The sequence below is a fragment of the Lolium perenne genome, chromosome 2 (genome assembly GCF_019359855.2).
Source record: "Lolium perenne isolate Kyuss_39 chromosome 2, Kyuss_2.0, whole genome shotgun sequence".
Classification (NCBI taxonomy): domain Eukaryota; kingdom Viridiplantae; phylum Streptophyta; class Magnoliopsida; order Poales; family Poaceae; genus Lolium; species Lolium perenne.
This window is the reverse complement of record NC_067245.2, coordinates 192473326-192500932: the sequence shown is the minus strand read 5'-3', so window position 1 is coordinate 192500932 and position 27607 is coordinate 192473326. Positions and strand designations below refer to the sequence as shown.

The 27607-nt window shown below is 48.1% G+C and overlaps 1 protein-coding gene and 1 pseudogene across 1 annotated transcript; both read right to left on the bottom strand.

The window, feature by feature from the left end:
- Positions 1 to 31: 31 nt before the first annotated feature.
- LOC127334233 (probable aldo-keto reductase 2) lies at positions 32 to 1747 on the bottom strand. Its single transcript, XM_051360651.2, has 5 exons — positions 1434 to 1747; positions 1121 to 1321; positions 862 to 1034; positions 634 to 736; positions 32 to 560 (listed from the first exon to the last, which is right to left on the bottom strand). The coding sequence occupies exons 1-5, from the start codon at positions 1659 to 1661 to the stop codon at positions 219 to 221; spliced, it is 1047 nt and encodes a 348-aa protein (XP_051216611.1). The 5' UTR covers positions 1662 to 1747; the 3' UTR covers positions 32 to 218.
- A 3236-nt stretch (positions 1748 to 4983) lies between these two features.
- Positions 4984 to 23429, bottom strand: LOC127334239 (probable aldo-keto reductase 2; annotated as a pseudogene).
- Positions 23430 to 27607: the final 4178 nt, after the last annotated feature.

The window sequence follows — 27607 nt, the reverse complement described above, 5'->3', positions numbered from 1 at the left end:
CGGTTGTGTGCTTCACTTTGATGCACATGCCGGGGTTTCAACCACCTTTTTAAAAGAAAGAACTTCATGCTCATTACATCAAGTATATTGTCTCCCACTTAAATTCACTACCATTCGCTCAACTTTCTATTACATCACTGACAGACTGTTTATTTAATCATTCTAATCGTCTGCAACTATTTCGATCCATCAGCATAGCGAACCCCATTGAGAAATGTCTAAGTGGTTTTCCATGATGACAGGTGAGGGGTGTCGGAGTCCTTCCAGGTGTTGAGGAAAGTGCTGTTGTACCGATCACCTTGTACAAGATCCATGGCGGCATAGGACTCGAGCTCAGCCATCTCCTCGGGCGTGAGCTTCACAGACAAGGCTCTCACATTCTGATTGAAATTCTGAATTTTTGTCGTGCCAGGTATGGGGCACACATCGCTGCCCTGGTGGTGAACCCAGGCCAGCGCGAGCTGCGACGACGTGCATCCTTTCCTGGCAGCCATCTCGCTCACACGCTCGAATATGGCTGCGTTCTTCTCCATGTTCTTGGGTTGAAATCTTGGGAGATTCTGCGAATGCATTGGGATGCTGGTTAGAAAATGCTAGCTAGCCTTAGTAGTATAGGTATTTCATTTCATTCACCTTGCGGAAATCGTCGTCTGGAAATGTGTCCAGCAATTTAGGTCCACTGGATAGAAAACCTCTACCTAATGGACTGTATGCCACAATCCCAATGCCAAGTTCTCTGAAACAGATAACTATATTGTAAGTTCTTTGTTGGATTTCACAGAGGACGGTTCATTGGTATCATCAAATTATCGTGCAAATAAATTATGGACAAAAGTAGATTGCAGATGTTTTCTCAAATACCTGCAGGTAGGGATTATATCTTCTTCAACATCTCTTGACCACAAAGACCATTCGAGCTGGACGGCAGTAATCGGATGAACTGCATGTGCCCTTCTGATTGTCGATGCCGAGGCTTCAGACAATCCGACGTATTTTATCTTTCCTTCCGTAACTAGTTTCTTGATTTCACCCATCTGACAGCAAAGTCAAGAAAGCAAGCTCGTCAATATCAAGCAACTAAGTTTCAAACTTTGAATGGAATGAAAAAATGCGTACTTACCGTGATCTCGATGGGAACACTCTTGTCAATACGGTGCTGATAGTAGAGGTCGATGCAGTCGACGCCAAGCCGGGCAAGGCTGCCCTCGCATGCCGCTCGAACATATGCAGGGTCCCCGCGGACCTCCCACTTGCCGTCGTCTAACGTGATGCCGAACTTGGTGGCCAGCTCCACCTTATCTCTCACGCCGCCTTGCACCGCCTGTCACGTACGACCATTACAACGAACACCATCAGCGCACAGCTATAAATCGAAACGTCAATCAAGAATTCACGATGCATGGGATGGGACAGCTTCAAAGTCCAGAGCCGACCTTGCCGAGGAGGATCTCATTGGTGTGAGGCCCGTAGATGTCGGAGGTGTCGAGCAAGGTGACGCCGGCGCCCACCGCGTGGCGGAGGAGCGCGACCATGTCCGGCTCGGGCTTGCGGTCACCGTAGGCCGCAGACATGCCCATGCAGCCGAGGCCCTGCGCTGAGACCTCCAGCCCTTGCGAGCCCAGCTTCATGCGCGGCACAACCGGCGGAGCAGCAGCAGCCATGGCGCGTCCTTGCGTGCGCGTGTGCGGGTGTGTGTGTGATGACTGATGGAGTAGTAGATCGGGAGCTGTCAGTACAAGGCCGTACTGATATTTGTACTGCGGTGGTTGCGTCATGGAGTAGGTCACCCGGCTAGGCTGCATTTCGCGCGCATAAACTGGGGCAGAGCGTCACCGCATACGCAGTGTCACACCGACCAGCAGAAATTTCTTCACTCATGCACTGTTTTTTATTTTATTTTTTTGACAAAGGTTTAAGTTCTCTGAGACGGAAGTGTGGAAAGTCATCAAAGATATGCCTTTGGACAAGTGCCCAGGGCCTGGCGGGTTCTCGGCGCGCTTTTTTGTGGTTTGCTGGGACATCATCAAAGAGGATATCATGGACGCCTTCAATTCCTTGTCGAGACTTGATTGTCGTGGATTCGGTGCTGTCAATGGAGCCCTGATAACCCTTCTCCCTAAGAAGCCAGGGGCGGAGGAGGTGCGAGACTTTAGGCCTATCAGCCTTATTCACGGTGTCGCCAAGTGGGTGGCGAAAGTTCTGGCAAATCGGATTGCCCCGGTCCTCCCGCAGATGGTTGGCGCCCATCAGAGCGTTTTTGTACGTGGACGGTGTCTGCATGACAACTTCATGATGGTCCAGGGGACTGCTTGCAAGCTCCATAGTAGTTCCATCCCGGCTGTACTCATGAAGTTGGACATCGTCAATGCCTTTGACACTATGGATTGGTCTTTCCTCGTGGATGTTCTCCGGAAGCTGGGCTTTGGAGAGAGGCTAATCACATGCTTCTGTGCGCTCCTTTCCACGGCCTCGACACGTGTCTTGCTCAACAGCACACCGGGCTCGCGTATTGCCAATAGGCGTGGACTCAGACAGGCCGACCCTCTATCCCCGCAGCTCTTCATTTTTCTAATGGAGGTTCTGCACCTGATGATCCAGAAGGCCACGGAAGAGAGATTGTTGAGCCCGCTAGCACCAACAGGACTGTGTCATCGCACATCCATCTATGCGGATGATGTTGTGACCTTCCTGCGGCCCTCCGTGCTGGATTTTAGGACCTTCATGGCGGTGATTGAGGATTTCGGGGCAGCTTTGGGGCTGCGTACCAACATCGCCAAATGCTCGGTCAACCTCATCCGATGTACAGACACTCACGTGGCCTTAGTGGAACAGGAACTGCGGAGCCCTGTGGAACCCTTTCCGCAAAAGTACATGGGGCTGCCGCTGTCTTTGAGGAAGCCCTCTGCGGCCCAGCTTCAATACCCCGTGGACAATGTAGCGAATAAGCTCCCAGGGTGGAAGGCGTCGATTCTCGACAAAGGGGGCCGTTTGGAACTTGTCCGATCCACACTATCGGCGATGCCTATTTTCTCCATGATGTCCCTCGACATTCTGGTCAAGACCATCCTTGCAATTGAGAAGATAATCAGGGGTTTCCTCTGGAAAGGACGGAAGGATGTGAAGGGTGGCCACTGTCTGGTGCTGTGGGACAAGGTTTGCACCCCCAAGGCTTGGGGCGGTCTCGATATTCCGAACTTGAGGATGATGAATGTAGCATTGAGGACTAGATGGCTCTGGCTTCAATGGGTTGACGACAGGAAGCCGTGGAAGTAACTGAATATACAAGTTCCTAAGCTAGCGAGACACCTCTTCGAAGGCGCCACGTACTCAGTGGTAGGGGACGGTGCGTCCACCTTTTTCTGGCTAGACAACTGGTTGCCTGATGGACGGATCAGCGACATTGCCCCAAACTTGTTTGCCACTGTGCCGAAGCATGCGGCCAAACAACGGCGGGTCCTAGAGGGACTGGCAGGAGGCTGGCTTGCCGACCTATCCCCGGACCTAGGCGCGCCTGCGCTCACAGAGCTTTTCGGTTGGTACAGATCACCCTTGCAGAGGGCGTGGAGGACAGCTTCAGGTGGAGGTGGGAGAGTAACAATTCCTACTCCGCCAGATCCTGCTATGAGGGGATGTTCGGTGCCAGGGTGGACATGGCCGGTGCTCTGCAGATTTGGAAATCGCGCGCACCACCAAACTGCAGAGTGTTCATGTGGCTTGCAGCGCGCAACAGGTGTTGGACGGCTGACAGGCTTAGTCGGTGTGGACTTCCACACCCGGCGTCCTGCCCTTTCTGCGATCAGGGGGACGAGACCCTGGACCACCTTCTCATGGGTTGCGTCCTAGGGCGCGAGGTCTGGGTTGTGTTTCTACGCCTTTGGGGCAAGCTCCATTGGATGCCACAGCCAGACTGCACCCTTGTCCACTGGTTGCAGGATAAGAAGGGGGGCCCGGGAGGCGACAGGGACCTCTGGACAGCGATGGTGCTTGTGTGCTGGATTCTCTGGCGTCACCGCAATGATGTAGTTTTCGAAAGGTATGGCCCCTTCCAGGGCCGTGGTGATCCGCAAGATCTCAGAGGAGGCGGAGCTTTGGCGAGCGGCTAGGTTGTTTAGAGGCACGCTTGTACCGGTAGAGAAGTGGAGATGTCGCGAGTAGTTGTTTAGTTGTGTGTGCTAGCCTTTGGGGTTAGTGTGGGTGCACCCGTGGCATTTGTGCCAGAGGTGTGTTGTACTTTGGCTTCTTGGCCACTCCTTCTATGAAACCGATTCGTCTATCCATGACGTATCCTTGAAAAAAAAGTAAAAGACATTATGCCATCTCCAACGCAGCTAATCAAATAGAACACCTTTTGTGTCGTATTTAATTAGTTCGTATCTGGCTTCGGCAGACTTTTTGACAAAGGTATCCTGCCCGCAGTACGCTCCGGGTAAAAACCCTATACCTTGTGGTCTCGATGGAGGCATCGTAATGCATCGTTATCCTCTTGGAGGCGTCGATGTGGAGCCCCGACTCAACTCGGTCCGTTTCAATGTAGCCGCTAGTTTTGGTTTTCCGTGTTTTTTTATCCTTTAACTGCATTTTAAGAGGTTCTCATCTCCACCTTGTATCGGTTCGGCCGTTGCGACTTTATTAATAAAGCGGAGCGAATGGCTATTTCGAGGAACAATTGCTACTTCTTTATTTTAATAAATTGAACCTAAGATTGAACCCAGTGAATATGTTTAAAAAAGCTTATTATGGAGCAGTACAGCTCACAAGCTTATTCAACGTACTAATTGAACATACACCAATAACAAAGCATACCATACATAAATCACAGCTCAGTTCAGTTCACATACCGGCATGCGCAGGAATGCATATGCCCAACTTTGATTCGCACACACAAAACACCAATACGGTTACATTTTTCATTGAACTTTTTGGTTCGTGGACTCATGTAGTCCCGTAGTCCCATTGAAGAAATGAAAATGGCTACTCAGACTTTCAGGATGTCAATGGTGGGGTCTCAGAATCCTCCCAAGTACTCATTATTGGAGGACACCGGTCACCTTGGACTAGGGTTGAAAATGAAACGAAAACAGACGGAAACATGCTTTATCGTTTTTGTTTTCCTCTATCTTGTCGGAATAAAAAATGGAATCAGAAACCCCGGAAACGAATATGAAAATGGAAATCATCGAATATGAATACAGAACGAATACACAGCGGATACGTTATGAAAACGGATATTTGCCACAACACAATGCGGCATAATACCTTGATTAGTAGACCAAACGACACACATAAATAAAAAGACAATAAGACAAGATATATCACTTAACTTCGACAAGCGAAAATTCAACATAAATTAATACACATAGTTTAATATATAGTTGCATAGTTTAACAGCTGCATGCACACACAATTATACAAAGTGATTACGGTTAGAGTAATTAGTGGACTTGATACGTGGCTAAGCCCAGTTTCATGTGTAAATGTAGGCCTACTAAATGCATGAGCCTCTCTAGGTTATATTTCCGGAAACTTTCCGTATTTATTTTTCCGGAATTTCCTCTGCCGTTTCCCTTTTCGTCGGAAAGGGCTCCCTCATTTTCTTTTCCGTTTCCGTTTATGATTTTTCCGTTTCTTTTCCTCCAAATGTCACTTCCTTTTCCGTATTTGGCCCTCCATTTCATTTTTCTTCGGAAACAGGCGGAAAGTTTCCCTTTCATTTTCAACCCTACCTTGGACATCACCTGCAGACACGTAGGACTCCAGTTCGGCCATCTCCCCTGGCGTGAGATTCACAGTCGCGCACGGTGGGCTGCTCCGCCTGAGGGTGTCATCTGCATCAATGTCGACGCTACTCTATTCCCGGGTGAGCGTCGAATGGGCTGTGGTGTGGTGCTCAGGGATCACAATGGGACCTTCATTCTCTCTGTTAGTGAGGGTTTGGAAGGCATGCCCCAGCCGGAGATGGCCGAGGCGCTGGCGGTACGGCGGGCGCTCACCATCTCCAAGGAACAAGGTGTCTCCAGGGCGGTTCTCATCTCGGACTGCCTCTCTCTGATTCAGGGTATTGCCTCAAGACAGCCTGATCGGTCTTCTCTTGGTACAGTAATAGCTGATATCAAATCTTTAGCGTCGGATTTTGAATCTTGTATGTTTAAATTCGCTCGTCGTGAACTGAATGTAGTGGCACATAAACTGGCTCGATCTGCTGAGGCCCTGGTGTGTAATATTTCAGTAGGTGTGATCCCGGATTACATCCGGGAGGAACTATGTAATGATGTTATTTGATCAATAAAGTGCCATATTCTCTCAAAAAAAAAAGATTCACAGATAGCGCTCCCACATTCTGGTTGAAATTCTCGATTTTTGTTGTGCCAGGTATGGGGCAAACATCGCTCCCCTGATGATGAAGCCAGGCCAATGCAAGTTGTGATGGTGTGCACCCTTTTCTTATTGCCATTGCATTAACACGCTCAAATATCAGGGCATTCTTCTCAAGATTCTCTGGTTGGAATCTAGGAATATGCTGCATAGTAGAACGCTCTTAGTGAAAGATCCAACTGATCATCGAAATTCCAGTTCTGTTTTCTATGAAGAAACTGATGTGGCGTTTATGTATAGATTTAAAAGGTTTCTGTACAGTAGAAAGATGAACATTTCCTCAAAATATAAAGCCTAATAAGCTAGATGATGGCAGGTCCAGAAACCAATGAACAATAAAGAATTTCGTAGCTACCAGAATAATAGCAATGATATGAAAAATCACCTTACGGAAGTCCTGATCTGATAGCGACTCGACCAATTTAGATCCTTCAGAGAAGAACCCTCTGCCAAGTGGGCTGTATGCTACAGTCCCAATTCCAAGTTCTCTGAAATTGTCAAGAAAAAATACACTGTAGAGATAAAGTCTCTAGATTTTTCAACAAACAACATGGTGTGGTTTTTGCACAATACCTACAAGTTGGAATTATGTTTTCTTCCACGTCTCTAGACCATAGTGATCACTCCATCTGAACTGCGGTGATAGGATGAACGGCATGAGCCCTTCTGATTGTTGATGCAGAAGCTTCGATGTATTTTATCTTTCCTTCTTCCACTAGGTTCTTGAGCTCTCCAATCTAATAAGATGGAACGTAACTATAGTTTACGATATGAAAACAAAGGCATGGCCATGGGCGGAACCAACCTATAGTCGGGGGGGGTGGGGGGGCAGCTGCCCCCACTCAATTTTAAGATACCTTGTAATATGCTAAACTAAATACTGATTTACCCCCACTTAGAAATAATATTTGCGGTATTTGGTAGGTGCTCCCATCGCCCAGGTAGGTAGGTGCTCCCGTCGCCGGCGCCGCCCGGGCCAGGGCAAGGGTCCTCTTCTTTCCTTCCCCGTTCTCACTCAGCAACCATGGCAGGGCCGTCGTCCCCTGCGGCGGGCGGTCCTCGCGGCAAGGAGCCAGTTTCGATCTGGAGACGCATCTCAACCAGCCCCGAGTCCCAGGCCTCCGGTCAACGTCGGAGTGGCGAGCGCCTGGAGATCTCAGGCATGGGGCTCTCCTCTTCTTCCTCTGATGCGGGGAGCCCAAGAGTGGAGTCCGCGGCGGCAAGAGGTGGCGCGCTGGAGGAGGCGCCGCGGAGGGAGCCGCAGTGGGAGCGGCCGAAACCTTCAAGGAAAACCCGCTGGCGTGGGCGGGTGGAGCGCAACGCCGCCGCCGCGGGGCCTTCCATGAAGCGCAAGGTGGCGCCGGAGATGGACGGCCTCTATTTCCGGTGCTTCCGCTCAGGGCATCACAAAAAGGAGTGCTCCAATGAGCCGCTGTGCTTTCGGTGCGGCATCGACGGTCATGAGGCGCGGGACTGCAAGCGTCCGCGGAGCCCTCCCTCCGAGGATGAGCTCCGGCGGGCGGCGCTGGCAAGCTTCGCAAAGCAGGCTCCGCGCGGGATCCAGGATCCTCGCCATCCGCGGCGCTAGGCAGGGGCTCGCCCTCATCCTTCCCAACCTGGCGCGCGGGATCCGCCACCACCACCACCGCCCCCTCCAGGCATGGGGCCAATCTGGCCGAATCTTCTCCGGCCGGACAGCCCGGAGGAGCCAAGGTCCCAAAGGCGGCGGCTTGCCGCACTGGACGGCTCGGTGGAGGAGTCCCCGGTGCCGCCCTTGTGTGTGCTTCGCCGTTCAAGGAACATGAATGACCTGGAGCGCCGGTTGCGGCATGCGGTGACTGCCTGTGTCGGCGGAGACCGGCCGGCGGTGACGTGTGCGCAAGTCGGCGAGGCGCTGGAGGCGAAGCTGGGGATAACGGTGGAGAGCTGCTCGGTACATCCTTTTCACCCGGAGGATTTCATCATTGTGCTGGCTTCGGCGGAGCTGCGTGGGCGTGTTCTGGCAAGGTCGCCGCTTGTGCATGGAGGGTTTTCGCTGATCGTCAGGCCATGGAATCGGCTTGCACAGGCTACCAAGGTGAATCAGAGAAGAAGGGTCCAGATAGTCATGGAAGGTGTGCCGCCGCATGCCTGGGAGCGTGAGACAGCGGAAGAGCTGTTGGGAACGTCGTGCACGGTGGAGGAGCTATCGCCGGCAACAAGGTCGCGTGCTGATATGTCGTTGTTCAGGCTATCCGCTTGGGTGGACAACTTGGAGGTCATCCCGTCCGTGCGCACGCTGGTGGTGCCGGAACCAGAGGAGGTCGACGAGAGCTCGTCGGCTTTGGCGCTACGCCTGAGGGAGGAGGTGGCCACCCTGCGCTACCGTATGCTCATCCACGTCGACAGTGTCGAGGAGGACTGGGACCCGCGTGCCTCTAGGTCGGGGACGAACCCGTCTGGCGGAGGCCACGACGGTTCGCTGCCGCAAGAGAGGCTGGGCGACGGCGGGAGGACGCGCCGCAGAGTTCACTGGAAAAGGGGTGTTCCTGACCGTCGTGAGCATGGCGGTGATGATGCTGGCACTGGCAGTGGTGCGGGGCGTCGCTCTTACAAAGAAGTGGCTACGGCGTCCCTGGACTGGAGAATTCTGGCGATGGAGGAACGGCCGGCGGGACACGTCACGCCGGAGCAGGAGAGTCACGACAAGACGGTGGAGCGTACCAGTTTGAATGACCTGTTGACTGGTCAAGAGGACATGGCCGACAGCGCCCACAGAGAGCCTGGAAGGGGAAGGTGCTTTTCAGAGAAGACGGACCCACCTATGGGTACATGCCAAATCACGTACACTCTGCGCAGTCAAAAGGAGCGGGCGGCAACAAAAAGTGGCTTCCAGCCATTGGTCACACTGGTAGAGGAGGAGCAGGACAAACTTAGGTCTGCGGGCGTTGGGATTGGTGGAGCTGAAGGAGATATGCCCAAGAGGCAATAATAAAAGTGGTTATTATATATCTTTATGTTTATGATAAATGTTTATATACCATGCTATAATTGTATTAACCGAAACATTGATACATGTGTGATATGTAAACAACAAAGAGTCCCTAGTATGCCTCTTAACTAGCTTGTTGATTAATGGATGATTAGTTTCATAATCATAAACATTGGATGTTATTAATAACAAGGTTATATCATTGTATGAATGATGTAATGGACACACCCAATTAAGCGTAGCATAAGATCACGTCATTAAGTTATTTGCTATAAGCTTTCGATACATAGTTACCTAGTCCTTATGACCATGAGATCATGTAAATCACTTATACCGGAAAGGTACTTTGATTACATCAAACGCCACTGCGTAAATGGGTGGTTATAAAGGTGGGATTAAGTATCCGGAAAGTATGAGTTGAGGCATATGGATCAACAGTGGGATTTGTCCATCCCGATGACGGATAGATATACTCTGGGCCCTCTCGGTGGAATGTCGTCTAATGTCTTGCAAGCATATGAATGAGTTCATAAGAGACCACATACCACGGTACGAGTAAAGAGTACTTGTCAGGAGACGAGGTTGAACAAGGTATAGAGTGATACCGATGATCAAACCTCGGACAAGTAAAATATCGCGTGACAAAGGGAATTGGTATCGTATGTGAATGGTTCATTCGATCACTAAAGTCATCGTTGAATATGTGGGAGCCATTATGGATCTCCAGATCCCGCTATTGGTTATTGGTCGGAGTGAGTACTCAACCATGTCCGCATAGTTCGCGAACCGTAGGGTGACACACTTAAAGTTGGATGATGAAATGGTAGAACTTGAATATAGAATGGAGTTCGAATATTTGTTCGGAGTCCCGGATGAGATCCCGGACATCACGAGGAGTTCCGGAATGGTCCGGAGAATAAGATTCATATATAGGAAGTCATTTTATGAGATTTAAAATGATCCAGAAGGTTCTATGGAAGGTTCTAGAAGGTTCTAGAAAAGTCCGAAAGAAACCACTATGGAAGGCGGAGTCCCAAAGGGACTCCACCTCCATGGCCGGCCAACCCTAGAGAGGGAGGAGTCCCAAGTGGACTCCCCTAAGGGGGCCGGCCACCCCCCCACATGGAAGGGGGGAATCCCACCCCAAGTGGGATTCCCACCTTGGGTAGGTTTCCCTATCACATGGAAGGTTTTGGGTTCGGGTCTTATTCGGAGACTTGTAGTCCAACACTTGGGGCTTCCACCTATATAATGAGGGCCAAGGGGAGGGGGCCGGCCACGCCAACAAGCACAAGGTGGCCGCACCACCTCAAGTGGCCGGCGCCCCCCTCTCCCCAAACCCTAGCCGCCCCGCTCCTCCACTTCCCGCACGCTTAACAAAGCTCCGCCGGGTTTCTCCACCACCACCGACACCACGCCGTCGTGCTGCCGGATTCAAGAGGAGCTACTACTTCCGCTGCCCGTTGGAACGGGGAGGTGGACGTCGTCTTCATCAACAACCGAACGTGTGACCGAGTACGGAGGTGCTGCCCGTTCGTGGCGCCGTGATCAAGATCTTCTACGCGCTTTTGCAAGCGGCAAGTGAACGTCTACTGGAGCAACAAGAGCCTCATCTTGTAGGCTTTGGAATCTCTTCAAGGGTGAGACTCGATAATCCCATCGTTGCTACCGTCTTCTAGATTGCATCTTGGCTTGGATTGTGTGTTTGCGGTAGGAAATTTTTTGTTTTCTATGCAACGAATCCCTACAGTGGTATCAGAGCCGTGTCTATGCATAGATGGTTGCACGAGTAGAACACAATGGTTTTGTGGGCGTTGATGCTCTTGTTATCTTTAGTTTGAGTACTTTGCATATTTGTGGCATAGTGGGATGAAGCGGCTCGGACTAACTTTACATGACCACGTTCATGAGACTTGTTCCTCGTTCGACATGCAACTTGTATTGCATAAGAGGCTTTGCGGGTGTCTGTCTCTCCTACTATAGTGAAGATTCAATTTACTCTTTTATTGACAACATTAGTATCAACGTTGTGGTTCATGTTCGTAGGTAGATTAGATCTCTCTCGAAAACCCTAAACCACGTAAAATATGCAAACCAAATTAGAGACGTCTAACTTGTTTTTGCAGGGTTTGGTGATGTGATATGGCCATAATGTGATGATGAATATGTATGAGATGATCATTATTGTATTGTGGCAACCGGCACGAGCCTTATGGTTGTCTTTAAATTTCATGTTGAGTAGTATTTCAAAGTAGTTGTAATAGTTGCTACATGGAGGACAATCATGAAGACGGCGCCATTGACCTTGACGCTACGCCGACGATGATGGAGATCATGCCCGAAGATGATGGAGATCATGTCCATGCTTTGGAGATGAAGATCAAAGGCGCAAAGACAAAAGGGCCATATCATATCACATATGAACTGCATGTGATGTTAATCCTTTTATGCATCTTATTTTGCTTAGATCGCGACGGTAGCATTATAAGATGATCCCTCACTAAAATCTTAAGATAATAAAGTGTTCATCCTTAGTACCACCGTTGCCAAGACTTGTCGTTTCGAAGCATCTCGTGATGATCGGGTGTGATAGAATCAACAAGTGCATACAACGGGTGCAAGACAGTTTTGCACATGCGGATACTAAGGTGGCCTTGATGAGCCTAGCATGTACAGACATGGTCTCGGAACACGTGATACCGAAAGGTAGAGCATGAATCATATGGTTGATATGATGAACACTTTGAGTGTTCGCCATTGAAATCACACCTTGTCTCGTGATGATCGGACTTAGGTGCGGTGGATTTGGTTCGTGTGATCACTAAGACAATGCGAGGGATATTGTTTTGAGTGGGAGTTCACCTAGATTTTTAATTATGTTGAATTAAAATTTGAACTCAATTTGTCATAAACTTAGTCTAAACTTTTGCAAATATATGTTGTAGAGATGGCGTCCCCAATCAATTTTAACCAGTTCCTAGAGAAAGAAAAACTTAAGAGCAACGGTAGCAACTTCACCGACTGGTTCCGTCATGTGAGGATCTTCCTCTCTGGCGGAAATCTGCAATTTGTGCTTGATGCACCGCTAGGTGACCCTCCTGTAGAAACTGAAACCGACGAAGTAAAAGTTGTTTACGCGACTCGGAAAACTCGGTACTCTCAAGTTCAGTGTGCCATCCTATGCAGTCTGGAATCCGATCTTCAAAAACGTTTTGAGCACCACGATCCTCATGAGTTGATGAATGAGCTGAAAGCTATATTTGAGACTCATGCGGCCGTGGAATGCTATGAAGCATCGAAACATTTCTTCAGCTGTATGATGGAAGAAGGCAACTCCGTTAGTGAGCACATGCTCGCCATGACCGGGCATGCGAAGAAACTCAGTGACTTGGGAATAGTGATTCCTAATAGACTGGGGATTAATCGTGTCCTTCAATCACTGCCACCAAGTTACAAGAACTTTGTGATGAACTACAATATGCAGAACATGAACAAGAAGTTACCTGAACTCTTTGGCATGCTAAAAGCTGCTGAGATTCAGATCAAGAAAGAGCACCAAGTGTTGATGGTCAACAAGACCACCAGTTTCAAGAAACAGGGCAAGTCTAAGGGAAAATTCAAGAAGGGTGGCAAGAAAGCTGCCACGCCTCCTATGAAACCTAAGAACGGCCCTAAGCCTGATGCTGAGAGCTATTACTGCAAGGAGAAGGGACACTGGAAGCGTAATTGCTCCAAGTATCTGGCTGATCTGAAGAGCGGCCTTGTCAAGAAGAAGAAAGAAGGTATATCTGATATACATGTTATAGATGTTTATCTCACTGGTTCTCGTTCTAGTACCTGGGTATTTGATGCTGGTTCGGTTGCTCATATTTGTAACTCGAAACAGGAACTAAAGAATAAACGAAGACTACTGAAAGATGAAGTGACGATGCGCGTTGGAAACGGATCCAAAGTCGATGTGATCGCTGTCGGCACACTTCCTCTACATCTACCTTCGGGATTAGTTTTAAGCCTAAATAATTGTTATTTTGTACCCGCGTTGAGCATGAACATTATATCTGGATCTTGTTTAATGCAAGACGGTTATTCATTCAAGTCTGAGAATAATGGTTGTTCTATTTTTATGAATAATATCTTTTATGGTCGAGCACCTGAAAAGAATGGCTTATTTCTGTTAGATCTCGATAGTAGTGATACGCATATACATAACATTGATGCTAAGCGAATTAAATTGAATGATAATTCTACTTATATGTGGCACTGTCGTCTTGGTCATATTGGAGTGAAACGCATGAAGAAACTCCATACCGATGGATTACTTGAATCACTTGACTTTGAGTCACTTGATAGATGCGAAGCATGTCTAATGGGAAAAATGACTAAGACTCCATTTTCTGGTATGATGGAGCGAGCTACTGACTTATTGGAAATCATACATATCGATGTGTGCGGACCAATGAGTGTAGCATCGCGCGGTGGTTATCGTTATGTTCTAACCTTCACAGATGATCTGAGTAGATATGGGTATATCTATTTCATGAAACATAAATCCGAAACTTTCGAGAAGTTTAAGGAATTCCAAAGTGAAGTAGAAAATCAACGTAACAAGAAGATTAAATTTCTACGATCTGATCGTGGAGGTGAATATCTGAGTGATGAGTTTGGCATGCATTTAAAGAAATGCGGAATACTTTCACAATTGACACCGCCGGGAACACCACAACGAAACGGTGTGTCCGAACGTCGTAATCGAACTCTCTTAGATATGGTTCGTTCTATGATGTCTCTTACTGATTTGCCGTTATCATTTTGGAGTTATGCATTAGAGACAGCCGCATTCACTTTAAATAGAGCACCATCAAAATCCGTAGAAACGTCACCGTATGAATTATGGTTTAATAAGAAACCTAAGCTGTCGTTCCTTAAAGTTTGGGGTTGCGAAGCCTATGTAAAGAAGTTACAACCGGACAAGCTAGAACCCAAAGCGGAGAAATGCGTCTTCATAGGATACCCTAAGGAAACTATAGGGTACACTTTCTATCACAAATCCGAAGGCAAAATCTTTGTTGCTAAGAACGGAACCTTTCTTGAGAAAGAATTTCTCACTAAAGAAGTGACTGGAAGAAAAGTAGAACTCGATGAGATTAATGAATCTATACTCGTTGATCAGAGTAGCGTAGTACCGGAAGTTGTACCTGTACCGCCTACACCGGCAACAGAGGAAGCTAATGATAATGATCATGAAACTCCGAACGAGGAAACTACTGAACCTCGCAGATCGACAAGGGAACGTGCCACTCCTGATTGGTATGATCCTTGTCTAAATGTCATGATTGCGGATAACAATGATGAGGACCCTGCGACGTATGAAGAAGCGATGATGAGCCCAGATTCCAACAAATGGCAAGAAGCCATGAAATCCGAAATGGGATCCATGTATGATAACAAAGTGTGGACTTTGGTAGACTTACCTGATAGTCGCAAGGCTGTCGAGAATAAATGGATCTTCAAGAGAAAAACAGATGCTGATGGTAATATTATTGTCTATAAAGCTCGACTTGTCGCAAAGGGTTTCCGACAAATTCAAGGAGTTGACTACGATGAGACTTTCTAACCTGTAGCGAAGCTAAAATCTGTGAGGATTTTGTTAGCAATAGCTGCATTTTTGGATTATGAGATTTGGCAGATGGATGTCAAAACGGCGTTCCTTAATGGAGACATTGAGGAAGAGTTGTATATGGTACAACCCAAAGGTTTTGTCGATCCTAAAAATGCTGACAAAGTATGCAAACTTCAGCGTTCAATCTATGGACTGAAGCAAGCATCAAGAAGTTGGAACCGACGCTTTGATAAGGTGATCAAAGACTTCGGGTTTATACAGTGTCATGGAGAGGCCTGTATTTACAAGAAAGTGAGTGGGAGCTCTGTAGCATTCCTGATATTATATGTAGATGACATATTATTAATTGGGAATGATATAGAACTATTAAGCAGTGTAAAAGGTTATTTGAATAATAGTTTTTCAATGAAAGACCTTGGTGAAGCATCATATATATTAGGCATCAAGATTTATAGAGATAGATCAAGATGCCTAATAGGGCTATCACAGAGTACATACCTGGACAAGATTCTAAAGAAGTTTAGAATGGACGAAAGTAAGAAAGGTTTCTTACCTATGTTACCAGGCAAGGTTTTGAGTAAGACTCAAGGACCGGCTACGGCAGAAGAAAGAGAAAGGATGAGTAATATCCCCTATGCCTCGGCAGTAGGATCTATCATGTATGCCATGCTATGTACTAGACCGGATATAGCACATGCTGTTAGTTTGACTAGCAGATATCAAAGTGATCCAGGAATAGAACACTGGACAGCGGTCAAGAATATCCTGAAGTACTTGAAAAGAACTAAGGATATGTTTCTTTGTTATGGAGGTGACCAAGAGCTCGTTGTAAGTGGTTACACCGATGCAAGTTGGAACACTGATCCTGATGACTCTAAGTCACAGTCTGGGTACGTGTTTATATTGAATGGTGCTGCAGTAAGCTGGGCAAGCTCGAAGCAGTGCACGGTGGCAAAGTCTTCAACAGAATCAGAGTACATAGCGGCTTCAGAGGCTTCATCAGAAGCGGTATGGATGAAGAGGTTCATTGTAGAGCTCGGTGTGGTTCCTAGTGCATTGGACCCACTAGTCATATACTGTGACAACATGGGTGCCATCGCCAATGCACAAGAACCAAGGTCACACAAGAGGCTGAAGCATATCAAGCTGCGTTACCACTCGATTCGCGAGTACATCGAAGATGGAGAAGTAAAGATTTGCAAAGTACACACTGATCTGAATGTAGCAGATCCGTTGACTAAAGCTCTCTCTAGGGCAAAGCATGACCAACACCAGAATGCCATGGGTGTTAGGTACCTTACAATGTAATCTAGATTATTGACTCTAGTGCAAGTGGGAGACTGAAGGAGATATGCCCAAGAGGCAATAATAAAAGTGGTTATTATATATCTTTATGTTTATGATAAATGTTTATATACCATGCTATAATTGTATTAACCGAAACATTGATACATGTGTGATATGTAAACAACAAAGAGTCCCTAGTATGCCTCTTAACTAGCTTGTTGATTAATGGATGATTAGTTTCATAATCATGAGCATTGGATGTTATTAATAACAAGGTTATATCATTGTATGAATGATGTAATGGACACACCCAATTAAGCGTAGCATAAGATCACGTCATTAAGTTATTTGCTATAAGCTTTCGATACATAGTTACCTAGTCCTTATGACCATGAGATCATGTAAATCACTTATACCGGAAAGGTACTTTGATTACATCAAACACCACTGCGTAAATGGGTGGTTATAAAGGTGGGATTAAGTATCCGAAAAGTATGAGTTGAGGCATATGGATCAACAGTGGGATTTGTCCATCCTGATGATGGATAGATATACTCTGGGACCTCTCGGTGGAATGTCGTCTAATGTCTTGCAAGCATATGAATGAGTTCATACGAGACCACATACCACGGTACGAGTAAAGAGTACTTATCAGGAGACGAGGTTGAACAAGGTATAGAGTGATACCGATGATCAAACCTCGGACAAGTAAAATATCGCGTGACAAAGGGAATTGGTATCGTATGTGAATGGTTCATTCGATCACTAAAGTCATCGTTGAATATGTGGGAGCCATTATGGATCTCCAGATCCCGCTATTGGTTATTGGTCGGAGTGAGTACTCAACCATGTCCGCATAGTTCGCGAACCGTAGGGTGACACACTTAAAGTTGGATGATGAAATGGTAGAACTTGAATATGGAATGGAGTTCGAATATTTGTTCGGAGTCCCGGATGAGATCCCGGACATCACGAGGAGTTCCGGAATGGTCCGGAGAATAAGATTCATATATAGGAAGTCATTTTATGAGATTTAAAATGATCCGGAAGGTTCTATGGAAGGTTCTAGAAGGTTCTAGAAAAGTCCGGAAGAAACCACTATGGAAGGCGGAGTCCCAAAGGGACTCCACCTCCATGGCCGGCCAACCCTAGAGGGGGAGGAGTCCCAAGTGGACTCCCCTAAGGGGGCCGGCCACCCCCCCCCCACATGGAAGGGGGGAATCCCACCCCAAGTGGGATTCCCACCTTGGGTAGGTTTCCCTATCACATGGAAGGTTTTGGGTCCGGGTCTTATTCGGAGACTTGTAGTCCAACACTTGGGGCTTCCACCTATATAATGAGGGCCAAGGGGAGGGGGCCGGACACCCCAACAAGCACAAGGTGGCCGCACCACCTCAAGTGGCCGGCGCCCCCCTCTCCCCAAACCCTAGCCGCCCCGCTCCTCCACTTCCCGCACGCTTAACGAAGCTCCGCCGGGTTTCTCCACCACCACCGACACCACGCCGTCGTGCTGCCGGATTCAAGAGGAGCTACTACTTCCGCTGCCCGCTGGAACGGGGAGGTGGACGTCGTCTTCATCAACAACCGAACGTGTGACCGAGTACGGAGGTGCTGCCCATTCGTGGCGCCGTGATCAAGATCTTCTACGCGCTTTTGCAAGCGGCAAGTGAACGTCTACCGCAGCAACAAGAGCCTCATCTTGTAGGCTTTGGAATCTCTTCAAGGGTGAGACTCGATAATCCCCTCGTTGCTACCGTCTTCTAGATTGCATCTTGGCTTGGATTGTGTGTTTGCGGTAGGGAAATTTTTGTTTTCTATGCAACGAATCCCTACAGGGGCACCTCCCAACGGGTAGACGGATGCGCTCCCTGAGTCCACGCTGGCAGCAGAGTTGTTGGTCGACAAGGAAGTCTCGGTCTCCATGGTCGAGGATAGGGACGCAGCGATCAGATGGGTGGACGCAACGGATTCTTTATTCGAAGGCGGAGATCCCGAGGTGGGGAGGTGTGATAGCGAGGACTACTTTGCAGTTTCCTTGTCGGGGGACACGGGAAAGGACAGCTCAGAGAGTAGCTTTGATTCGCAGCTGGAGGGAGAGTCTGCGCCATCTGTGCATGCACCACAGTACCATCCTTCCTCGGGATCAGAGGAGCAGGAGACAGTGATTCCAAACAGGGATTCTGGGCTGCAGGCCCCGCCCAATCTGAGCCTAGCCTCTCCCATCGAGGAGGATCTGGTGGGCCGCAACACTGGAGGATTGTCTGTGCCTGAGCCTGCTGCGGTCCAGGATACACATCAGGTCACAGATGTGGAGGATCTTGCGTGCATGAAGGCGTTCTGCGCTTCGATCATCAAGATGCTGGTGCCACCGCTGCTAAGGGAAGTTGAATCTATGAGCACTTTGCGTGCGGACGCGGAACCGTTCACACCAAAGCGAGTCACTAGGAGATCGGCCGCGACTTCGGTGGGGGTAGCGACCAAGCAGGCTAAGAAGGCCTCTGCGGCGGAAACTGTTTTGCTCAAAGCCCTGGGCATTACACCTGCGGATCTGTCCGTTTCTGAGGGGGATTTGCAGAGGTTCAAGAGGATGTTTAATGTGCCTCTGAGAGAGAAGCACCTACGGGTGGTTGCGGCCATCTTTGGTAAGTCTATGCCAGCGAGCTATCAAACGCTGGTGGACAAGGCAGCGATGCTGGTGCAGTAGGGAGCGGCACAGAGGGGAGTTTTTATGTCCTGTCTATGGATATAAACCCTCAAGTTCTAAACTGGAACATTCGGGGAGCGAATGATCCGGCGAAAAGGAGTGCCATTAGGGAGTTTGTTTCGACATTGCATGTCAACATAGTTTGTTTCCAGGAAACTAAGCTTGATGTAATTGATGATTTCACTGTTTTACAATCCTTGGGACCGTCCTTTGACGAATATATGTATCTCCCCGCGGTGCAAACGAGGGGTGGAATCCTCCTAGCATGGGATACATCGGTGATTGAGTTGGAGAATTTTAGTTTCGACACGTACGCCATCACGGCAGAAGTTAAGACGAGAGACAACAACCGTTGGTGGATCTCGACGGTTTATGGGCCTCAAGACACGGCGGATAAGATCAATTTCCTTAGGGAGATATCGGAGCGGAGGGCCTTATGTCCGGGCCCATGGATGATCATAGGAGACTTCAATATGATCTTGTACGCGTCCGAAAAGAACAACGAAAATCTTGATAGAAGGATGATGGCAAGATTCAGAAGGTTTGTGCAGGAACGGGAGCTCAAGGACTTGTACATGCATGGTAGGGTGTATACGTGGAGTAATGAGCGCGAGATTCCCACGATGACTAGGATTGATCGTGCCTTGGTGTCAGTTGATTGGGACCTGCAGAACCCGGATGCGCTTCTTCAGGCGATGTCGTCCTCGATATCCGATCATGCGCCTTTGCATCTGTCGCTCAGTGCTGCTTTTAGGCCAAAACAACGGTTCAAGTTTGAGCTTTTCTGGTTGAATTTGGAGGGGATCGATGAGGCAATCAAGGAGGCTTGGAAGTGCGATGACCGGATCACGGAGCCGTTCAGGAGGCTTGACGCCCTTTTCCGCAACGCTGCAGTCCTGGGGACAGAGGAAAATTGGGAACGTCAAGCTAAAAATCGCCATCCCCAACATGGTGATTTTTCGGTTGGAGGTGGCACAGGAGAGCAGGGCTCTATCGCCCGAGGAGAGATGGCTGCGGAACACATTGAAACATGCAGTGCTTGGGCTTGCCTCTTTCGAAAGAACCATTGCACGACAAAGATCCCGGATTAGATGGTTGAGGGAAGGAGATGCCAACACCCGCCTATTCCATGCTGTTGCTAATGGGAGACGGATCAAGAATTTCATCCCTGTGGTGAGAGTGGGTGAGGAGCTGGTGACATGCCAGGAGAGGAAGGTGGAGGTCTTCACGGACGCTTACAGGCAGCTACTGGGAACTATGCAGAACAGGGAGCATGCCATAAACTTGGACAGTCTAGACCTGCCAGCCGTCGACCTACAGGAGCTGGAAACCCTGTTCTCCGAGGAGGAAGTCTGGGATACCATCAAGGAGATGCCCTCAGATAGAGCGCCGGGGCCGGATGGATTCATCAATGCGTTCTATCAGCGTGCCTGGCCCATGCTCAAAGCCGATATCATGACGGGTCTGATCAAACTTGGAACAGGCGATGGCAGGGGCTTTGCGAGGCTCAACCGCGCGATCATCACACTCATCCCAAAAAAGCAAGGCGCGCAGGAGATCGGGGACTATAGGCCAATCAGTTTGGTGCACAGCTTCTCAAAATTGTTCTCGAAATTGGTGGCAAATCGTTTGCGGAGGAGGTTGGGAGACATTGTGAGTGCAAACCAGTCGGCGTTCGTCCAAGGGAGATGCCTTCACGACAATTTTGTACTTCTCAGACAGGTTGCCAGAAAGATCAATCAAAGAAAGGTTCCAGGAGTGCTTCTGAAGCTTGATCTCTCACGAGCATTTGACTCGATGTCGTGGGTGTTCCTTTTTGAGGTGCTCAGACGCAGAGGTTTCGGAGTGCTGTTCCTCAAATGGATTGCCTTGCTGTTATATACTGCCAACACACGGGTGGCGGTCAACGGAGTCCCTGGGGATAGGATACGTCATGTGCGTGGGCTGAGGCAAGGGGATCCCACATCGCCTATGCTATTCGTTGCGGCTATGGAAGTTCTTACGGCGATTGTGGCGAAGGCCGTGGACAGTGGCATCTTGGAGAGTCTGGCTAATATTTTGCCGCTGCAGCGTCTTTCGATCTATGCCGATGATGTCGTCCTGTTCTTCAAGCCAGTACGGAAGGAAATCATGGCAATCAAGGAGATTCTGAGCCTGTTTGGGGAGTCGTCTGGGCTGCGGCCGAACTTCCGTAAGACCACAGCAACAGTCATTAGGGGGAGCGTTGCGGAGAAGGCCAGGGTACAACAGATTCTTGGGTGTCAGCTTGCAGAGTTCCCGATCAAGTATTTGGGCTTACAATTGGCGCTTAGACCGCTCACAAGGGCGCAGTGGATGCCGACCCTCGACGGCATTGCCCACATCATCCCGGCCTGGCAGAGAAGCATGATCGCGCGGGCCAGTCGATTGGTCTTGATCAAGACGGTCACCACGGCTAGACCGGTACATCACATGTTGGTGGAGGCAGCTCCGGGATGGCTGTTGGAGGAAGCTGCCAATTGCATGCGCGCGTTCTTCTGGGCGGGGAAGAAGGAGGTCAACGGCGGGCAGTGCCTGGTGGCGTGGGACAGCGTATGCAAACCACTCCATCTCGGAGGCTTGGGGATCAAGAACTTGAGGATGCAGGGCCTTGCCCTGAGAGTATGCTGGGATTGGCTGCAAAGGACGGACTCGTCAAGGCCTTGGAAGGGTCTACGGATGGCTAGGGATCGCCAAGCAGGCGAGGTCTTCAGCAGCTTAACCACGGTCCAAGTGGGGGACGGCAGAGACACGATGTTCTGAAAGGATAGATGGCTTAGCGGTCGGACAGCAGAGGAGGTGGCGCCGGCGGTCACCGCATTGGTAAAGATGAGGACGAGGAACCGTCGTTCGGTCCAGGAGGCGTTGCTCAACAACGCTTGGCTGGCAGACGTGGCCACGGATCTCACAATCGAGGGGACCGTGCAATGCATACAGCTTTGGGAGGCCATCGAGGAAGTGGACCGGGAGCACTCGGAGCCGGACAAGTTCTGTTGGACGGGCGCGAGCAATGGGCAGTACACGGCTAAGAGTACCTACAAGATGCTTTGGCAAGGGACACAAGAGTTTGCGATGTACAAGCCGATTTGGAGATCGTATGCACCACTCAAATGCAAGATTTTTGGTTGGCTTGCTCTAAAGCATCGTCTATGGACATCAGATCGGAGGCAACGGCACGGGTTGCAAGATCAAACTTCGACATGCTTTACGTGCTTGCAGGCAGAGGATACGGTGGAGCACATTCTTGTGCAATGCCCATATGCGAGGCAGACTTGGTTCGAATGTTTGGTTGCCGCAGGTATCAACATCTTGGAGCCAACGCCTGTTAGTAATCTGGAGGACTGGTGGAGTGCCGCAAGGGAGTTGGTGGCCACGAAGGATAGGCGGGGTTTCGATACGCTCGTTCTCCTCATTGCTTGGTTCTTGTGGAAGCAAAAGAACGCAAGGGCATTCAACAACCAAGCACTGCAGCTTACAGCCCATCAGCTGGTGGTGAGGATCAAGGATGAGTTCAAGCTTTGGAGGCTAGCGCGGCTAGGAGGGAGTGAGTTGATGTCGCGAGAGTAGGCTTAAGTGGTGTGTGAGTGGGTTCTGGCACATCCGTTAGCGGATGGGGCTAGTTTCTTGTATATGACTCTTTGCTATCTTCTATAAAGATTTGGTACGCCCCTGGCAGCAGTCCGTAAAAATTCATCCTGGGTCCGCCCCTGGGCATGGCTTACACCCGTAACAGCTTAGAAGGACAAGGGCGAGAATACAAAGGCCGAGCCTGGCAGCAGTCTCGGAGTACAAGACACCAATCCCCAATCCCCCATCCCTCTCTCTGAGTCATTGCAGCCCCCACTTTTATGTGTACATAACCATTAGCAGAACAAACATAAAACCACTCCAAAATACACGAAGAGAACCAGTTATAAACATGAGACTCACCGTGACCTCGATAGACACCCTGGTATCTACGCGGTGCTGGTAGTAGAGATCAATGCAATCGATGCCAAGCCGGGCGAGGCTGCCCTCGCATGCCGCTCGCACGTACGTTGGGTCCCCGCGGACCTCCCACTTGAAGCCGGATAACGCGATGCCGAACTTGGTGGCCAGCTCCACCTTCTCCCTCACACCGCCTTGCAACGCCTGTCACGTACGAGCATTAGATCGAACACCATCAGCGCACAACCATTGAATCGAACACACAATCAAGACGGGACTAGTTTGAAGTTTGAAGTTTGAAGTCTAGAAGCGACCTTGCCCAGGAGGATCTCGTTGGTGTGAGGCCTGTAGACATCCGAGGTGTCGAGCAAGGTGACGCCGGCGGCGACCGCGTGGTGAAGTAGCGCGATCATGTCCTGGTCGGGCTTGCGCTCGCCGTAGCCCATGCAGCCGAGGCCCTGCGCCGAGACCTCCATCCCATGGGAACCCAATTTCACGCGTGGCACAGACGTGAAAGGAGCGGCCGCCATGACTTGCAGCTTGCAAGGTGGTGTACGTGCTCTGGCCGGATCGGTTGACGTCTCGTGGTCACCGTAGTTGGGCGCACCTAGAGCTCAGTCGACTGAGACTTATTAAATCTCAGTCGACTGACGTCATCACATATTCTGGGTCAAAAATTGACTTGCACATCCAGCCCGAGATGGGCCTGTACAAAATAATTTCATCTACATTTGGGCCTGTATTGACCTGTCTCTTTTTCTTGAAGCTGTTTCTTTGGGCCTGTACTACTATTGGGCTTTCTACCTGTGATTCTTTCTTGACGCTGAAGAAAAGTACATGTCGAGAACGAGCTAGTATGCCAAGTTTACCCCTCAACCACTCCGATCCATCCTCCTCCCTCTGACGACAAAGCAGTGCATTTACTTTGTGAAAAACCTGATGAGAAGAAAGAACACCTCAGATCTGACGGAAACATGAATAGCAAAGATGATCCCTGATACGCCTCCGACGTATTGATAATTTCTTATGTTCCATGCCACATTATTGATGATATCTACATGTTTTATGCATACTTTATGTCATATTTATGCATTTTCCGGCACTAACCTATTAACGAGATGCCGAAGAGCCAGTTGTTGTTTTCTGCTGTTTTTGGTTTCAGAAATCCTAGTAAGGAAATATTCTCGGAATTGGACGAAATCAACGCCCAGGGGCCTATTTTCACACGAAGCTTCCAGAAGACCGAAGGGAAGACGAAGTGGGGCCACGGGGTGCCGCCACACTAGGGCGGCGCGGCCCAAGGGGGGCCTGCGCCGGCCTAGCGTGTGGGGCCCCCGTGTGGCCCCCTGACCTGCCCTTCCACCTACATATAGTCTTCGTCGCGAAACCCCCAGTACCGAGAGCCACGATACGGAAAACCTTCCAGAGACGCCGCCGCCAATCCCATCTCGGGGGATTCAGGAGATCGCCTCCGGCACCCTGCCGGCGAGGGGAATCATCTCCCGGAGGACTCTTCACCGCCATGGTCGCCTCCGGAGTGATGAGTGAGTAGTTCACCCCTGGACTATGGGTCCATAGCAGTAGCTAGATGGTTGTCTTCTCCTCATTATGCTTCATTGTCGGATCTTGTGAGCTGCCTAACATGATCAAGATCATCTATCTGTAATGCTATATGTTGTGTTTGTTGGGATCCGATGGATAGAGAATACTATGTTATGTTGATTATCAATCTATCTATGTGTTGTTTATGATCTTGCATGCTCTCCGTTATTAGTAGAGGCTCTGGCCAAGTTTTTACTCTTAACTCCAAGAGGGAGTATTTATGCTCGATAGTGGGTTCATGCCTCCATTAAATCTGGGACAGTGACAGAAAGTTCTAAGGTTGTGGATGTGTTTTTGCCACTAGGGATAAAACATTGATGCTATGTCCGAGGATGTAGTTATTGATTACATTACGCACCATACTTAATGCAATTGTCTGTTGTTTGCAACTTAATACTGGAAGGGGTTCGGATGATAACCTGAAGGTGGACTTTTTAGGCATAGATGCATGCTGGATAGCGGTCTATGTACTTTGTCGTAATGCCCAATTAAATCTCACAATACTCATCATATCATGTATGTGCATTGTCATGCCCTCTCTATTTGTCAATTGCCCAACTGTAATTTGTTCACCCAACATGCTATTTATCTTATGGGAGAGACACCACTAGTGAACTGTGGACCCCGGTCCATTCTTTTACATCGAATACAATCATCGCAATACTTGTTCTACTGTTCTCTGCAAACAATCATCATCCACACTATACATCTAATCCTTTGTTACAGCAAGCCGGTGAGATTGACAACCTCACTGTTTCGTTGGGGCAAAGTACTTTGGTTGTGTTGTGCAGGTTTCACGTTGGCGCCGGAATCTCTGGTGTTGCGCCGCACTACATCTCGCCGCCATCAACCTTCAACGTGCTTCTTGGCTCCTACTGGTTCGATAAACCTTGGTTTCTTACTGAGGGAAAACTTGCCGCTGTACGCATCACACCTTCCTCTTGGGGTTCCCAACGGACGTGTGATGTACGCGTATCAAGCTCTTTTTTCTGGCGGCGTTGCCGGGGAGATCAAGACACGCTGCAAGGGGAGTCTCCACATCCCAATCTCTTTACTTTGTTTTTGTCTTGCTTTATTTTATTTACTACTTTGTTTGCTGCACTAAATCAAAATACAAAAAAATTAGTTGCTAGTTTTACTTTATTTGTTATTTTGTTTGCTATATTAAAAACACAAAAAAATTAGTTACTTGCATTTACTTTACTTGCTTCATCATGTTTCCTCCTAAGTTTATTCTTAAGGATGTACCGGTAGGCCGAGGGTCTATCCTCGGGAAAAATAATATAGAAGATTTTTTCACTCATATTAGTACGGTTGAAGATTTTGAAGATAGACACATGGTAGAACTTGCTCCAACTTATGAAATTGCTGTTGCTTCTTTAGTACACATGTTAGAATCTAGATTTGTTAACCTCAACCCCGTAATGCAGCATATGTTCCTTACACTAAGTGATATGGAAGAAGGAGAGGAGAAAGATTTTGTCCTAGAAACCCTTCTTAAATAATTTGGTGATGTAGCAAGAGAAGCTAGAAAGGTCTTTACTAAATATAATATGCTTGGCTCTTATACAAACTTTGCTAGCACCCTTGAAAAGATGGAAAAAGATAGACAAAAGTACACTAATAAAGTTAATTATGAGGGGGATATTAAAACATCAATACCTTGCAAGCTCTTGGGAATGTGCGAGGCACTAGAAAAGAATTTTAATTGGATTGTTCCTGAAGATTTGTTTGATGAGAGTAGCAAGCCTAAGGGTAATGAAAAGGGAGCCTCTGAAACTTACATAGATAAGATACAATGCATAGTTGAGAAAACTCCATACCCCGCTGTAGATGCTCCATCTTTCGATAATACTTGATATACACTTTCTGCGCCTAGCTGAAAGGCGTTAAAGAAAAGCGCTTATGGGAGACAACCCATGTTTTTACTACAGTACTTTTATTTTATATTTGAGTCTTGGAAGTTGTTACTACTGTAGCAACCTCTCCTTATCTTAGTTTTGTGCATTGTTGTGCCAAGTAAAGTCGTTGATAGTAAGGTTCATACTAGATTTGGATTACTGCGCAGAAACAGATTTCTTTGCTGTCACGAATCTGGGCCTAATTCTCTGCAGGTAACTCAGAAAATTATGCCAATTTACGTGAGTGATCCTCAGATATGTACGCAACTTTCATTCAATTTGAGCATTTTCATTTGAGCAAGTATGGTGCCTCAATAAAATTCGTCTTTACGAACTGTTCTGTTTTGACAGATTCTGCTTTTTATTTCGCATTGCCTGTTTTGCTATGCTTGATGGATTTTTCGATTCCATTGACTTTCAGTAGCTTTGTGCAATGTCCAGAAGTCTTAAGAATGATTGTGTCACCTCTGAACATGTAAATTTTAATTGTGCACTAACCCTCTAATGAGTTGTTTTGAGTTTGGTGTGGAGGAAGTTTTCAAGGATCAAGAGAGGGAGATGATACAATATGATCAAGGAGAGTGAAAGCTCTAAGCTTGGGGATGCCCCGGTGGTTTACCCCTGCATATATCAAGAAGACTCAAGCATCTAAGCTTGGTGATGCCCAAGGCATCCCCTTCTTCATCGACAACATTATCAGGTTCCTCTAGTGAAACTATATTTTTATTCCATCACATCTTATGTGCTTTGCTTGGAGCGTCTGTTTGTTTTTGTTTTTGTTTTGTTTGAATAAAATGGATCCTAGCATTCATTGTGTGGGAGAGAGACATGCTCCGCTGTTGCATATGGACAAGTATGTCCTTAGGCTTTACTCATAGTATTCATGGCGAAGGTTGAATCTTCTTCGTTAAATTGTTATATGGTTGGAATTGGAAAATGATACATGTAGTAATTGCTATAATGTCTTGGATAATGTGATACTTGGCAATTGTTGTGCTCATGTTTAAGCTCTTGCATCATATACTTTGCACCCATTAATGAAGAAATACATAGAGCTTGCTAAAATTTGGTTTGCATAATTGGTCTCTCTAAGGTCTAGATAATTTCTAGTATTGAGTTTGAACAACAAGGAAGACGGTGTAGAGTCTTATAATGTTTACAATATGTATTTTATGTGAGTTTTGCTGCACCGGTTCATCCTTGTG

Coding starts and splice junctions, on each gene's coding strand:
- LOC127334233 (XM_051360651.2), bottom strand. CDS start 1,661: ATGGCTGCTGCTGCTCCGCCGGTTGTGCCGCGCATGAAGCTGGGCTCG. Junction 737..861: donor GATATAATCCCTACCTGCAG/GTATTTGAGAAA, acceptor TATCTGTTTCAG/AGAACTTGGCATTGGGATTG. Junction 561..633: donor CAGACGACGATTTCCGCAAG/GTGAATGAAATG, acceptor ATGCATTCGCAG/AATCTCCCAAGATTTCAACC.